Source organism: Carassius carassius, chromosome 48 (genome assembly GCF_963082965.1).
Source record: "Carassius carassius chromosome 48, fCarCar2.1, whole genome shotgun sequence".
Lineage (NCBI taxonomy): Eukaryota > Metazoa > Chordata > Actinopteri > Cypriniformes > Cyprinidae > Carassius > Carassius carassius.
Window position 1 is genome coordinate 6,338,715 of NC_081802.1, and position 16,228 is coordinate 6,354,942.

Sequence of the window (16,228 nt, forward strand, 5' to 3'; positions counted from 1 at the left end):
AAAGGCCTGTTGCCCCATTTTTTTTTTAAATAAATAAATATGATTAAATGTGTTGCAAAAGTGTTTTTTTTTGGTTTGTTTTTTTAAGATCCACCAGAGCTTTGGCCCTGCTGCTTGAAGATGTACAGCACAGTTGAACTGAAAATTACTCCAAACACTCCTGTCTACTCGCATCCCAGAATGCAATGGAAATATGCCACTGTCTCTTTCTCCTGCTGCCCCTGCTCATTGACTGAGGAAGACAAGAGGACAGTGGGATTCTGGGTAAAGACTCTGAATCCCGTTCTTGTAGGCACAACAGTGACAGAAGGGAAATTAATGCACATACTCATTCCAAACATCTGAGACCTTATTAAAAACACTTTTTTCTTAATCATTCTTTGACTTCTTCCGTGCCTTTTTGACTCACTGAATTGCCGTTTAGTCAGTGACTCATTCAGTCACTTATAAGATTTGTTAAATTAAAAAATGTCACTTATATGTTCACTTAAAATAATTATTAGCTTATTAAAATAAATAAATAAGTAAAATTGTTTACAAGCTAACAATACCATGCTGTATTTATGTTGACAGTAATACTGGATAAACTGGCATACAAAAAATAGTGGTGCGGATTTTGATCAATCTTTTTGAATCTTTTGAAACGATTCACTAAAAGGATTCATTCAGATTTGTTTGATGATTCATAAGGTGAGTCAGTGAATCACTCATTAAAATCTATGACTTGTTCAGTCACAAAATATTCATTCAACTTTAAAGATTTCTCAAAAAGTAAATAAATAAATACATTAAATAAATAATAATAATAATTTGTTTAGAAAGTAACAATTCACTACACTGAGCAATTAAATATGTTGATAAATTATAGACAAAATGGCATGTAAAAATTATTGTAGGGATTTTAATGCATCTTACTGATTTGTTTTAACCATTCACTAAAAAAGATTCAGCCATATACAGTATATTAGTACTTAAGTAAACTCTTCTGTGTTTTTTTTGAGTCATTGAATAACTCATTCAGCCACTTTTATTCACTTAATAGATACATTCACTTAAAAAAAGACGTTTACCTAAAAGATCTGTTGATTTTAAGATTTATTCACCTAGAAGATCTGTTCACTTAAAATATTAGTTATATAGTTATATAAAATATAAAAATAGTCAAAATGTGATATCAAACTGACTCATTTAGAAATATAAGACAGGTCAAAAGTCATCATTCTTAGGGGACAACATTAATCTATAAGCTAAATATAAACAAACAAACAAATAAAAAAAAACAATAAATACAAATTCCATACAGTGTATATATACAAACAAATAAAAAAAAACAATAAATACAAATTCCATACAGTGTGTATATATATATATATATATATATATATATATATATATATATATATATACAAACATACACACACACACACACACACACACACACACTGTATGGAATTTTATGTTTTTTTTTTATTTGTTTGTATATATACACTGTATGGAATTTGTATTTATTGTTTTTTATTTGTTATATATATATATATATTTATATATATATATATATATATATAAATATATATATATATATATATATATATATATATATATATATATATATATATATATATATATATATATATAAAGTAAATATAAGAAAAGTTTATTAAATTAGACAAATTCAAACAGAAGTGTTAATTCTAGTGGTCTCAGACTCATGGACAGTAAGACACGTAGCAGGGAGGACGCTGCTATCAGGCCTGCAAGACACATTTTGTGAGTCCTCCAGCTCAGCGTCCATGACTCCCTGAGAGCTCACGATAAACCACCACTCCCACTTAATCTAACGCACACAGTGTGTGTGTATCATAGAGAGAAAGACCACACACTCTTACAATTCAGTCCCGTTTGCTCTAGCAGCATGCTTGAGTATACACTGTACATCACACTTTAGGTTATTTCCGAGCTCCTAGGCTATTATTGTTCCTGCGGTAATGTGAACACACATGCTGATTATTTTCTGCCTGTATGACAACTGAAAAATTGTGACTTTATACCTACTTCCTGTCCCTGTCCTATCTCCTTTTCACTCAGGATCAAATGTTTCCACTGCTCTTGCTCTAAGTGAGAAGAAAGTGCCAACAGGAGAGGATATCTCACCCCACACCCGAGTTTTTAACTTTTTTTTTTCCATCGAGGATTGTGCTAAAGTGTATGCTCATGTCGTCTAATGCCTCCGGTCTTCTTTTAGCGAATGTGTGAAATGCTTTGCTGTGTTCGTAACCCTACCTCAGGCTGTGTCATTCCAAGTTCATGGAAGTAGTGGAAATGTTAAATTCCTTAAGTTTTTTTTCCTGTCGTGTCCTTCTCAGTGGAAACATTTGCAGATTTATCGACATTGGTCCAATGACAAAGTAAGTTCTCAACCTAGGTCATGGCTTTCAGTCTGGTTTTTAGAACATGATTAACCATTACCAACTTGACCAAACGCAGCCTAGCAGGTCAACCAAGAAGGTTTAAGGTCCTCCAAGTCATTTGCTATCTTGAAGTGTGAGGTCAAAAGCCAGCTTAAGTTCTCAAGAAAATTTGTCACTGGAAAACAAATATATATATTAACAAAATGTGGCCACATTTCAATAGAAGTCAAAGGAGAAAGGTGCTTTTTTGTAGTAGATTGCTAACAGGAGCATGCTAAACAGCGACCCTTTGAAATACAGTACCTTGTAGTGCACTTGATTAACCTTCTAGAACACCTTAGACCAGTAAATACCAATAAATGCCATTAAAGTCAATGCAATGTGATCTTCTTGTGTGTAAAACAGAACATTCAATGAACAAAAAAACTTTTTGGATCATAACAATGGTCTTAATATTACAAGTCATTAGTAACAGTGACTAATTTGTGAAGAATCATTTATTTAAGTCTAATCTTTTCAGTGAATCAGGTTCTGGTCTGAAAGATGCATTAACCCAATGAACTGATTGATTTACTCACTCACAAACTGGACTGAATACTAGTTCACATAAATAATAAAACAAATTCAAAGAACTGGTCTGGATGAACCAACTGGTCTGGATTCATTCACCCATGAAAATGGATGACTGACACATTGGACTTCACAATGATAAATGATAGAATGATTCAGAGAAATGATCTGAATGATTCATTTATCAAACGAAATGATTAATTCACTCTTAATTTGGACCGAATTACCTGTTCACAAAAATGATACAACAAGTCTAAATGATTCACTCGCCAAACAAACTGGTTGACTCACTCACAAATTGAACTGAATGACTTACAGAAATGATAGAATGATTCATAGAGCCAACCTGAATGACGAACATAATTGATTCAACAAAAGAAATGATCAATTCACTCACAAATCAGAAAGAATGACTTGTTTATCAAACAACTGAACAATTCGTTCATCAAATGAACTGACTAATACTGTATCACAAACTGTTTTGAATAATTCACAAATCGGACTGAATTGGTCTGAATGGGTCTCGAGTTGATAACCCACTGAATCACTTAACCTTTATCAGTGACTTCACATTGTGTAAATGATTTTGAGGATTTTATAGAGCCAATATCTACTCGCATGTCGTCTGAACCTATATCAGCAAGGATGCTTCTCTCATATGGCGTCTCCATGGAGACGGCAACCATGGAAACCGTGACATGCCCCATTGACTGCAATCCCACAATTCCCTGTCCACTCGGTATGTACTTTAAAAGCTTTCATCTGGAGGGCTTCTTAATTCAGGTAACTTCAAAAGTGCAATCGATTTGGCATTCGGGGAAATGACGGGGATGCCCTCCGGATCTGAAGAGGCACAATAACAATAAATCTCAAATCCATTTTAACCTCAGCCTGGAGATGAAACATAGTTTGTTATGAATTCCAAATAATGAGAAGTATCATTACATGACATCTCAGGGCAGGACAGACAAGAGAAAGATCTTGAAAGCTTTCTAGCCGTTAAAAAATGGACATGAGGTAATTTACAACTTTAACAGAAAATATTAACAGTAAAAGGTTCGACTCATTTAGTATGGATTGTCAACATTTCAAACAATCCATTTCATGACTGAATTGTACAGTTTTTGGACTAATTGATTTGTTCAGACCTATTCTGCAAATCTGTTCAAATAATTGTCTGACAGGATTTGACTCAAAATAATGATTCTTTAATAAATTCAACTCTGATACAAGTAAATTACAGGCTTTTTGTGACACTTTTATCATTAGAACTTGGGGAATTAAATGATTTCATGAAAAATAAATGATTGATTCACTCACAAATAGGACAGAATGATTATGAAAGTTAATGAAACCAGTTGAATGATTTGTTTGTGAAATGGACTGACTGAAAGATTCACAAACTAGGTGGAACGAGTTTGAGGTTCTTGAGTCAACAACTCACAACTCACAACTCATTGTGTTTTTAATTTGCAAGACATAAGGCAACACAACTAAATCTTCCAATTTACAGCTCATCTCATTCTTTACACACAAGAATGCAGGCATTGATGGTTTACCAAAAATAAAAAATAATGGGAAATAATAATAATCAGCTGGGATTTTTTCTCCAGGACAATGAATGAACAACAATATATTCATCCAATAAATGACAAAACAATCACTGCCTGAATAGTGCCTTAAGGTTTTTAGCTTGTTCAGCATCACAAAGTCACATGACTGGACTACATGTGAAGCAACTTTACTGGACAACATTTTTCCCTTGAATTAATTACTAGCTGTCAAAACGCTTGAGTTTTATCATGAAAAAGCTATGCAAACTTTATTTTACAAAAGCACCCCAGAGAAACAATTATGGGCCAAATGGGTTTTTGGTATAGACTGTTATGGTCCTTTTTGTGAGCACACAATAACTGTTGTACAATCTCTCTCGGTAAGTTACCGCCCGTATGGCAGCCCAATAATCTCGAGCTATCAAAACATTGCTCGCTCTACGCTGGCCCGTGTGGTACAGTGATGTGCAATTTGTTTAGCGAGATGCACTCTATAACGGCTAAAGGGAGGAACGCAACTGGAAGAAAAGCCTTTTATTGCTCCAACATGGAGATCTTTCAGACAACAGCAAAATATACAGGCACTCCACTTTCCTGCCAGTCAGAGCGCAGGCCAAAGTCCTTCTAAAGCATTGGCTGAATATGTGCTGTTTGCATGAATAGCATGTGGACCGGTATTGAATCAGAATCTTTGCCGTTTATGATGACATAAAGACATTAAAGGCTGCGGAGAAATGCAATATATTGATATACTGCACAGCCATAACCTGTCAGATATACATATATTAACAGAAAGTTATTGAATGTTTATCCATATTACAAAAGTAGATCTGTTTCATGATCCAGCCTGCTATATCCACAAACAAGGAGTCTGAAGAATCAACACACTTTCCTGAGTAACTGAAATGTGTGTTGGCAGTGTGTGTACACAACCACCCTATAATAATAAAAATCCACCCAGTGTTTTTTTTCTAAATCTACTAAAATCTTGACGTCACAAAACAGGCCCCTCCCATGGTAGTTTGATTGACAGTAGTGTTTTAGCACAGACTGGACTGGCGTCTTACCTAAGATCCGCCCTGAGTGAGCTGTCATCAGTCCGCTATTGTTTCACCACCGGAGTAGATGTAGACAAGAATGTTTACGCAAATCATTTGTGATCCAGCTTCATACAGAGAAGTGAGTCTAAGGTTTTTTTAATGAATCGTTGCAAATCGCCTTTCCTAGTAATGTGCTAATTAGCAAGTTTCACTATGAATGCAGCTAAACTAAACGGTCCCTCAGAGAGCAGCTCGGAAGAGAGGGGCGGGGTCAGCAGAGCTCATTAACATTTAAAGGAAAATGCTACAAAATGGCTTACTCTGAAAAGAGCTGTTTTTTAAAAAAGACGTTTTCCCTACGATTGAGAAATTGTAAACAAACTATGTTAAAGAATTTTCCTTAAGACCCATATCAACTTGTTATAAAATAGGCACCCGATTACCCCTTTAACATAAAGAGTGACAGCATGTATAAACTGCCCCATGGTTATTCAGAATAATGAGAAACACACTTACGGGTGTCATTGGGTAAAATCCTTGTTACGGTCTGTCGAGCTGGATAAGTTGTGATGCTCGGGACGTGTCTCGGGACAGTTCTGGTCTCCATGACTTACTTGCAGGTATGTAGTCTGACTGTAAAAGTTCCTGTATTTGTCAAGAAACATTGGGATATCAGACTTTCAAATACAAATTCATATTAGATTGTATGTTTTGTACACTGTATTTGCTTCTATACTGGTTCATCTACTCAAAAACGGCTGCATGAGACTCTCGGCTCGCTCTGACACATCAGTTGCGATCAGAAAGTGCAGACAGTCTTATATCACATTATATCAGACTGTGAAGCTGTTGGCTGTGCTACAGAATCTCCAAGCCAGATCTGGTTGCTGATTGGCTGCTGCTGCACACATACAGTATATGTATATTCCATACATATATGGAAATGCCTGGTATAATTATAATAAAAAAAAAAAAAACTATATATTTTTCTCAATTATTGTCTGCGTTATGTCAGTCTTGTGCTTCTGTTGCAACACGTTGTGGCAAAACCTTTGAATTTGTTCAGTACTGTAAAATATTCATTGGAAATCTAGTTTATTTAAAAAATAAAAAAAATCTATATTTGTGTGTAATGTCCTTCTCGTGCTTCTATTGTGACAAGTTATGTGGAAAACAACAACAACAACAACAACAACAAGGAACTCCACTAGAAATTCACTAATTTAATAAATAATAATACAAAAAATTTAATTAAAATAGCAATATAAGTCAAGGTCTAATAAAAATACTATTTATGCACATTTTTGCTTGTTAGCCTAGCAACAAACTAAAACCAAACTCTACTGGAATCAGCTGTGAGCATTCGTTACAATGACCTCAATGAGTCGAGAGAAATGCTAATTACATGCTTCTAATGTGTGAAAATGATCAATAAATAATACAAAATTTACTGTTTTACTCACAGTATACTCTAAATTAAAGAAAAACATTTAAACCTCAAGTCTAATTAAAAAAGGACTTATATATACAATTGCTATGTCATTTTTAAGCTAGGAATATCAAGCGGCGTGCTAATGCCAAACTCTGCTGGAATGAGTGGCGGGTTCGCTGCATGTCGAGCGTTCCAAATCAGTCACTTATGAGTCATCTGCTTACGTAGGCAGTGAACAGCAAGTTAACTTCAGCTTCAGCAAACTTCTTAACATCAGCATAAAGAGGAAATGCGTTTGCTAGGCAGCTAATTAAGGTGTTGTGGATTATTTCAAAATTTTCCCAGGAAAAGCCAGAAATGACACTGAAGACCAGGCGCCTGTGATGAGTCTTATTTGTCATATTTGAAAGCTTTCTCTGACAGAATGAGACCGGCTATTAGTTACATTGCAGGTGCTGCCTTGCAGCGGGGATCTAATGTGCTCACCTTCTGTCCCAGCGAAACGGCAGCGTGTCCTCACGAAGCAACGCAAGGGTCTCACGACAGCAAAAACCCAACAAAGTAAGTGAATGACAGAGCTGAAACTTACCAGGCCAACTGCAGCAGGTTGCCTCGCTTGGTTTGCCTAGATGACGTCCACCGACTGGTGCTCTGTGGCAGTTATCTCGACTTTGACGTATGGCTACAGGGCCATGTCTGTCTATCTGGATGGCTCAATCTCTCTGGCGTTTTTCACATACAAAATGTTTGCTAACTGAATGTGTAGCCCCACCCTTTGAATTCAAATAAGCTGCAGATATGAAGAGGGGCTCCAGAAAGAAAGACCCACACCCATAAACACATGTGTTTGGAGGAAGTTGGCTGTGGAGGAACTGGTGAAGTCAGCACGCAGATGTTAGGGCCTTGATATTGTTTCTGCAAGTAACTTGAAATCAAAATACTTTGCAAATGCATTTCGGGTCTTGCTTTGCACAAAAAAAAAAAAAAAGAAACAAAATGTGGTCTTTAAACAAAAGGCTTTTCTTTTTTTTGGCTAACATCCATTCATAATAAGTTGCCTTCCAAGAAAAAAATTAGATTGTATAAGTAAAATGGGTTGCGACCTCTGGATAGCTTGTCTTGGCACACTACACTGGACAGGAGGTAGAATTTTAAGTTTAAAAAACTTTTAAGCATGACGATTCAACACTATTGATCATTTGATCTGTTTTCATTCACATCTTCCAAATCATCTAAGGATATATTCTTCAAACCCAGGATTCATAATACAGATATTCACACTTTCTGACAGCCTGAGCCTTTAGATCCAAGTTTTCATTAAGTGTTCTTTTACAATCCCTCTGTTCCTGTCAAAACACTTGGCTGTACAAAGTTATATTTGCCATTTCACACAAAAAGCTATACAAAAATCTATTTTTTATATGCATTGTGGCAAAACAAATTTTCAACACTTACTCTAGAAAATGGTGAGAAAAAGAAAATGTCCTTGCATGAAACAAATGTGAGACACAGGATCTCAGGAATATCTTAATTTAAAATTTAGAATGATTAATTTACAGATCATTTCCAAAATACCTCTTAAACGTACAGTATTGGATTTTTGGCCACCAGGGGTCACTCAATCAAAATAATAACATAAGACGTACTTTGATGACGTCGGGAAAGAGCGTAGGCTCATGGGAGTTGTTGTTCATTGGAAAACGCGCTCTGTCGCTCCCCACATTCCTCACTCATTTTAACTGAGGCCGGCGACACACTGGATGCGTGGCGTGTCAGTTTTTAATTCGGCTCCCATGTTAATTGGTTAGAGCTTGCAGACTGCCTGCGTGAGACGCGCGTCTCAGGGGAAAACAAGTGCATGCTAGAAATAGTACCGACGCCTATTTTTCACGCGACACGCAAGCGTGTTGGAAGCGTTTCCAGGCAAAATATAATAGGAAAATATGTTTATATGTAATTTTGTACACAAATACATATTAATGACAGTTTGATGTTTGAAAGTCTATAGGTTGACATAAATTCAGATATAAATGTAATTTAAAAAATAAATAAATAATTATCGATTTTCAAATATTGAACCTGTCAAACATAGTCTATTTTGCCGTCAATACTGTTTACGGTGTCCTTTATCAGTAGGCTTTATATTTATGTTCAACATAAAGTATAGATATTGTTGTCATGAAGACAAGAGCCTGGTCTGTCAGCGGTCTCCCTCTATGTCACCTCACGCATTTTCGAACGGAGAGATATATGAATTATCAGACCCCTATCAAATCAATATTCCATCTAGCTAGTAGTAATATATGTTAAAAAAACACAGTTGCCTTTCGTTAATAATTATAATTACTTTTATACTATGATATCGAACAAGATAGTGAACTGCATTTGAAGCTACTTTATCCAGCTAGATATAGAACACATGTAGGTTTACATTATACTCTACATGAGAGCTAGTCCGTTTAGGTTTTACACAAGACATCATCGTTTCACAAAATATACGGATAGATATAGTTAGCTGAATGGATGCATACCTTTTTATTAGAATGCAAGCATCTCTCTGTAGTTTCAGCTTGTCACGAAGCTCTCTCTATCTTGGAAATGCAACTCCAATATTTACCCGTGTCTCGTTTCTTCTCTTGTCCCAAAACCTTCTCAGGTCATTTATTTCACCCGTATGTTTGCGCTTCACAGAATGTGCAGGCAAAGCATAATCATGATCCATAACTAAGTTATTGATTGAGGTATAAATACTAATATAAACAATATAAATATAAAATATAATAGTCTCGATCAAGGCTAGCTACTACTTTTTCTTCTTCGTCTCTCCTTTGCTTCTGTTCACCTTTGTATTTGGCGGCTCCGCCGGGTTCCGCAGGCAGTTAGATAAACTAGAGGGGTCAAAGTTTATATGACGCCATAGACGGGCGACAAAACGGAAATAAAGAAACGTGCCGTGTCTTCTAATTAAACTATAATTTTCTCCGGATTTGAAAGTTCGTGGAAACTGTCGGGATAATGTAAGTACACAACTAAAAATATATATATAACATAGATATAGTGATATCTGCTATTTTTAAAGCAGAAAAATTACATATTGCGCCTTTAAGTGTAAAAGCTGATTTTTATATATAGTTTAATGCAAAAAAATAAAAAAAATACTTTGTAAAAAAATTTTTCTTTTTTTTTCTTTCCGAGTGAAAGTATCTTAAAGTCCTTCAAACTAGATATTTAGATAGCAACATAGAATTTAAAGACTTGACGTTATTATATTATTGGTGATTTCATAAAACTTGCAGTATGATTTGCACAGAAAATAATGATTTTTAGGAAAAAAAAAAGTATGGTCAATGAAATGTAAACAGATTGTATGAATTTTAAATTTTTATGTTTTTCGAAATTAAGTGAATTGCATTGCCTGCACACAACTCTGGCTATGATATTGCAGATGTCTTGTACAAGATTCAGTCCCAACTTTAAAGTATATAAAAGATGCATTTGAGAGATATACTCCGAATGAAGAAAGAAGACATCAGCTTTCTGTTTACGGCGCTCATTCACACTATTTCCCTCAAAGGGGAAGCTCTTGGCGGCGAGGGGCGGAAGGCTTCTGAAGGGATCCAGAATGGCTTTTTAATTACAGCCATTTTCTGCTCAGAAATGAACTGATGCTGGCTGTCAGCAGCCACAGATGCTGCTCAGAGCGAGGGGACTCGGGCAGCACCGTGACACCACCCGCCAACTACATCTGGATCATATAGTGAGTAAACTCATGTACTGACCTGCTGCATTCTCTGTGACTTACAGAAAGGAAAACAATGATCATAGTGACTTTATTTTATGACTTGCTAATATTTGGTGCAGTCTTCACTAATTGTGTTTTCAAGCAAACGTATTAAAAAAGAAAAATAATTAGCATGGGTGTACGTTTCTCAGTGCAACTGCCAATGTTAAGATGGACAAAAGTACATTGAAACTCTAATGTTAGCAAACAGTACAGCCACAAATTCAAATATTGTCATTATTTACTAACCCTCAATCTTGTACAATGTTCTTGGTTCCTTAGCTGTTTTGGTTCAAAAAACATAAAGAATGATTCATATGTATAATATGACCCCTAAAGTACTTGGTATTTAAATGTTGCAGACAAGCCTCATCAGTTTGTAGTGGATGCTCAGTGAAATATCAAAAAGGAAAAATATGTTTAGTCTGAATAGAAATGAATCAAAGAAAGATTATGGAAGACTTCAGGGGTTTCAGCGACAGAATGTATTGATCTGATTTCAGTCTTGTCAAAATCAAGCATGTCAGACAATCTCTATTTTAAAAAAATAACGAAGCATTTATTTATTTATTTATTTTTTTGGCTAATTCCGGTATCCTCTAAGAAATTCAATACAGTCTGGATAGGAATGTCTATATTATCTTTTTCACATTACTTCTCCATTTATTCTGACCTTCTTTCAAATACTGTAACTACAGCTAAATTTGTCACTGCACTGGACCTTCTTTATGTATTTAGACCTTTTTGCCAACTTTCTGATTAAAATAACAGCTGCTAAGTACTGCTGTAATCTAACTTAGCGTAAAAAGAGAGATAAATCAATAAGGAGAATCAGATCTACTTAGAATTGGCACTACTGTAGCAATGTCATTTTGCTCTGGTGCTCTGTTTTTTTTTTTTGGATTAAATATTGTGAACCAGATTGTGCGACATCAACAATATGTCAATATGCCAGATTGTATGACACACATTTGCAAAGATTATGATCACAACTGACAGAATTGAAGTTCTGGGCGATACAGATAAACCAATAATTATTTTCATGCTGTGGCCGATAACCGATATTGGCCGATATTAAAATACGGAACTATTTTGTCTAAATAAATTAGTAATAAAACAAAAAAGTCAAATCAAGCTATAATCACAACATTATGAGGTACAGTATGAAAAATGAAAATCATATATATATATTGTTTTATAACCAATATGGCAACCGATATATCATCCAACACTAAACTAGTTAACATAGGCTAAAATTCACTGCAAAAGCAAATACTTGTCAAAAGACCACTGATTTTGTTTCTACAACAAAACTTTCTTTGATCCCTAAAAAAAACAGTCTCAAATGCCATAATAGTGGCACAAATTGGCTTTAGAAAACGAATCCTGCTTAAGTCAGTCAGAGAAAGAAGTGGGAAAGCCTCTCGACAATAAAATACTCTCTGTCTCACATGCTGTCAGCTATGTTCCACATTTCTGCCAAAATTTACACTGATATTCAGGGTGTGTATGTGTGTGTGTGTGTCTGACACGACTGTCCAAAGCTTCTAACGATGCCGAGCGAATTAAGAAGGGAGAGATGGGAAAGAAGGGAAGATGTAGGAAAAGGTGCGATGAAGGGAGACATGTGACAACATTTAACGAGGCAGACACTCATTCCGAATTTGTGCGCCCTACATACTGAAATGGCAACATGAAGCTGGAAGGGAAAGAAAGAAAAAAAGACAGATAGTAGAATGTGAGTAGTAGAATAAAAGAAAGTAAAAAGAGACCATGAAAATTAACCACTCTGACTTTTTAAGAGCTCTTGAAAGAACCAAAAAGAAAATACGTTTCTCTCAGACAGCAACACGATTAAATGTAGAGCAAAAGCCAGAAATCTCAATATGAACTTAAATACAGTTTATGAAATTTATAAACCAAAATTTAAGCTATACTATTCACATTGTTATATATCTCGACACATTTTTGCAGAATCTTTGAGACACAGATGATACGCTAGTTGCGAAGTAAAACTATAAAAGATTAATGTTGAATTATATTTTGGTTGACCTCAATAATAAACAAGGTCTCTTTAAAATTTCAATAGTTTCTCTTAGACAGCAATAACATTAAAGGACAAAAAATGGAAACTTTTGCTTCAGATTTCAGAAAAATTCAGAAGAATCGGTATGTTTTACACTTTGCTCAGTTCTGACAAGATACCAATACCTGCAAATAATAATAAAAATATAATTATGAACTCAATAATTTCTCATCAAATTCTCCCAACACTATAAATTATCTGAGCTATGTGATCCCACTTTATTTTAACTCTATACTCTTACTTTACACCAACAATGCTCTCATCCAATTTGAATGATACTTTTCCCGAAAAGATTTGAGGAGAAAACCCTGGGACAAAGACAATAATAAAGGAAACATTAAAAAATTTTAAAATTCTTTTAAATTTGTAATTTTATCCATTAAACTGGAGTGATTCTCTTCTAGGACGATAATCTAAGTAGCCAACATCTAAATGAAAAATCACAAAATCTTTTTAATGTCTCAGTTGTTTCTCATTAACGGAAATAAAATTTAATGGAGACTAAATGTTCTGAGATATGCTAGCCACATTTATATAAACTGGATCGCAACTGCATGTCAACAATTGTGTTGTCTGCCTCAAAATTCCTCAAAAGGAATTTTAGGAGAAACATCTGAGACAAAAATACTTGAAATAGAACCAGGCACTAGGTTAAAAAAGAAATAAAAGAGCAACATCTGAGTTTCCTCCGGGCTGGGGATACATGCTGGAACGCAATATCTCATGTTTCTCTATCTCTGTGTGTGTGTGTGTGTGTGTGTGTGTGTTTGTGTGTGTGTGTGTGTGTTTATTAGCAGAACAACAGTGTGGTCACATCTGACCCACATCATCATCAACCACAACCGAAAATCATCAGAGAGCCATACAAGTTCATGCCAAACCACACACACACACACACACACACCCACACACCCACGCATGCACACACACACCTTGCTTGTGAAAATCCATTTATTTATAATATAATTCATTTGGCGTGTCCTCCACCACCCACGGCCCCTTCATGTGACTGCTGACTGCTCATTACCACATCGCGAACAGCCCAAATGAATAACGAAAACAGACAATTACGAGGAAAACGCAAATTAGCTAACGAACAGTGAGCCAATTACCTCTCTCCCACACAGTGGGCCAAAACTCAACGGCTGCGGGGTCAACCCACAGGATCTTTTACAGATTCAAACATGTCGAGTTTTTCCCTCTTTCATCACTCCGACGAGGACAGCGGCGCTGGTTTAATTAAACGGAAGCTTGAGTTCGCCTCTGAAGTGTGAAATTTAAACCAATCGTTGTTTTTAAACCGCCGTTGTTGCACGCTGGATAAATATTTTTCTTCTCAAGATAAAAGGGGATTGCATAAGTCGGTTTAATGCTTGAATAGCATGCAAAAGAAGAAAAAGTCCAAACGTAGTGTGTCAAAACAAAACTCCCAAAACCTCCAGTAGGTGGTGCTGTTGACATCTCACCAGAAAGACCAAGTCTCCAGGTTAAAACAGACATGTATCACTACACCCTTTCTTCTCATTCACTCTCTCCTCACCACTTTTTCTAACCACATGGGCTCCCGTTATAATGGGCGATGTGTTTTATGGAGGATGCGCCGAAGAGAATTATGAGGACAGACAGGAGTGGCTTGAATACGACAGTTTTGGGGGAGAAAGGACTGGATTTGGAGACGCGTTCCTCTGTGTTTCCTTTGTTCTGTCCATCAGAGCCTTTCTACTGTAATAAATCTTGGTTACTAGGCCCCACTGTTTATTTCTTTTTTTTTTCAGCTCTCTCCTGATAAGAGAGTAATATCTCACAGTTGATCTCATCTCAGCTCCTCAAATCTGGTCATAGGATGAGAAGAGTCTCTTTATTTTTCTGCTAATAAAAGCTATTTGACTAACACTCTTGTCACCTATCGTCTTGTCTCTTCTCTTCATAGAAAGGACAACTTTATGAATTTTCTTGTCTCAGTCGTACTCTTCTCATCACTTTTCTTCATCCCTCTGTTAATAGCTAAAGTTAACTTCTCTGTTATTCTCATTTCATCATGTCTTTTCATTGCTCTGTGAATAGAAATTATAACCCTATTGGTGTAGTCTAGTCTTTTCATTGCTCTACAACAAGAAAAAGAAGAGAACACAGGATTATGACTGAAATTACACATACAGTAGAAGAAATCTCATTTTGTCTCTTGTCTTCTCTGAATGATTCTTCATCATCCTGCACAGATAAGGCCACAATCAGGAGACACACATGCTCAAGTCTGAAAGGAGCGAGAGCGATCAAAAGGAACTTCTGGAAACTTTACATGCCTGAGCTATGTGGAGGGATACAGGGAATACAATGATATTCTCTATTGATCGCGAGGAGGAGAACAAATGCTGGTATTTACACCGCTGACATTTCCATCCAGCTCACTTGCTCTCTAAGTTCCAAACAAATATAAAGATGCATTTCTCACAGCTCCTCACATCTGAATATCAAAGATATGAGGAAGGAAAAAAAGGAAGAAAGATGAGCGGTTTCTTTGATGGTGAAACCGAATGAGTTTAGGACTTCACCCTCAAGAAGTTTTCTTTTTCCAGGCTCATTTTCTTTTCGATTTTCCTCTCTTCCAGACTGGTATCAGATTTACCTTGGGGTTTTCAAAGATACTAAATTTTAAACAGCAAGCATATCCTTTTAGAATAGCTTGACCTTTATAACAACCAACACATTACCTTTAGCCGTAAATGCTAATGATGTCAAGCTACAATTAGCATCAATAGCGTTTTGTAACATTAACATTTTTAGCTGATGGCTAGAGCTAAAGTGCAGTTGTTGGAGAGGACCCCCTTCGGGTTGAACCTCAATGGTCCTCTAGGGGTGTGTCGGTTGTCCCTCTTGGTTGAAATTGCAGTCTAAAAAGATTATAATCTCACAGAGTTTCCAAAGAGATCTCAACAAAGTTTGCTCGGATTTGTCAAGATACTGAAGCTCATCCAAAGACCTCACTCATTGCCTCATTTATTTTTCACTTGTATTTTGCCAAAGAGTTTTCAGAGAAACATCTCAAAGTTAAATATCAAGTTAGATACTGTATTTCACATGTCCTCAAGATTTTCTGCAGAGATCTCAACAGTAAAGAGATTTATTAGAGACCAAATAGAGACTTTTGCTTAAATCTCCAGTTTCTTAGATTTAAACCCTAAAAAGATGCTAGTAACTTCACATGCTTCTCCTTTAGATATTGATAAGAAATCTGAGACAAAGTTAAATATCAAGTGAGATCCATGAGTGAGGCATAACTGTGAACTCTCCTGAGCTTTAAAAGAGAAACCTCTGAGAAATAAGAATTGTCTTCCTGTAATCAGTATTATACATTACA

The 16,228-nt window shown here is 35.8% G+C and overlaps 1 protein-coding gene across 3 annotated transcripts in view; it reads right to left on the reverse strand.

Moving 5' to 3' along the window:
- Positions 1-7,793, reverse strand: part of LOC132131711 (opioid growth factor receptor-like) — a 31,612-nt gene extending 23,819 nt beyond the window's left edge. Inside the window, exons 1-2 of one of the 3 annotated variants that reach the window (XM_059543798.1) lie at positions 7,593-7,793; positions 6,088-6,216 (exon numbers count right to left, since the gene is read on the reverse strand). In XM_059543798.1, the coding sequence (XP_059399781.1) occupies positions 6,088-6,178 (91 nt within the window). In that variant the 5' untranslated portion in view covers positions 6,179-6,216; positions 7,593-7,793. Of the gene's footprint in view, positions 1-5,598; positions 5,669-6,087; positions 6,371-7,592 lie in introns of those variants that run through there. The other 2 variants (XM_059543799.1, XM_059543800.1) reach the window with 2 other exon arrangements.
- Between the last annotated feature and the right edge of the window lie 8,435 nt (positions 7,794-16,228).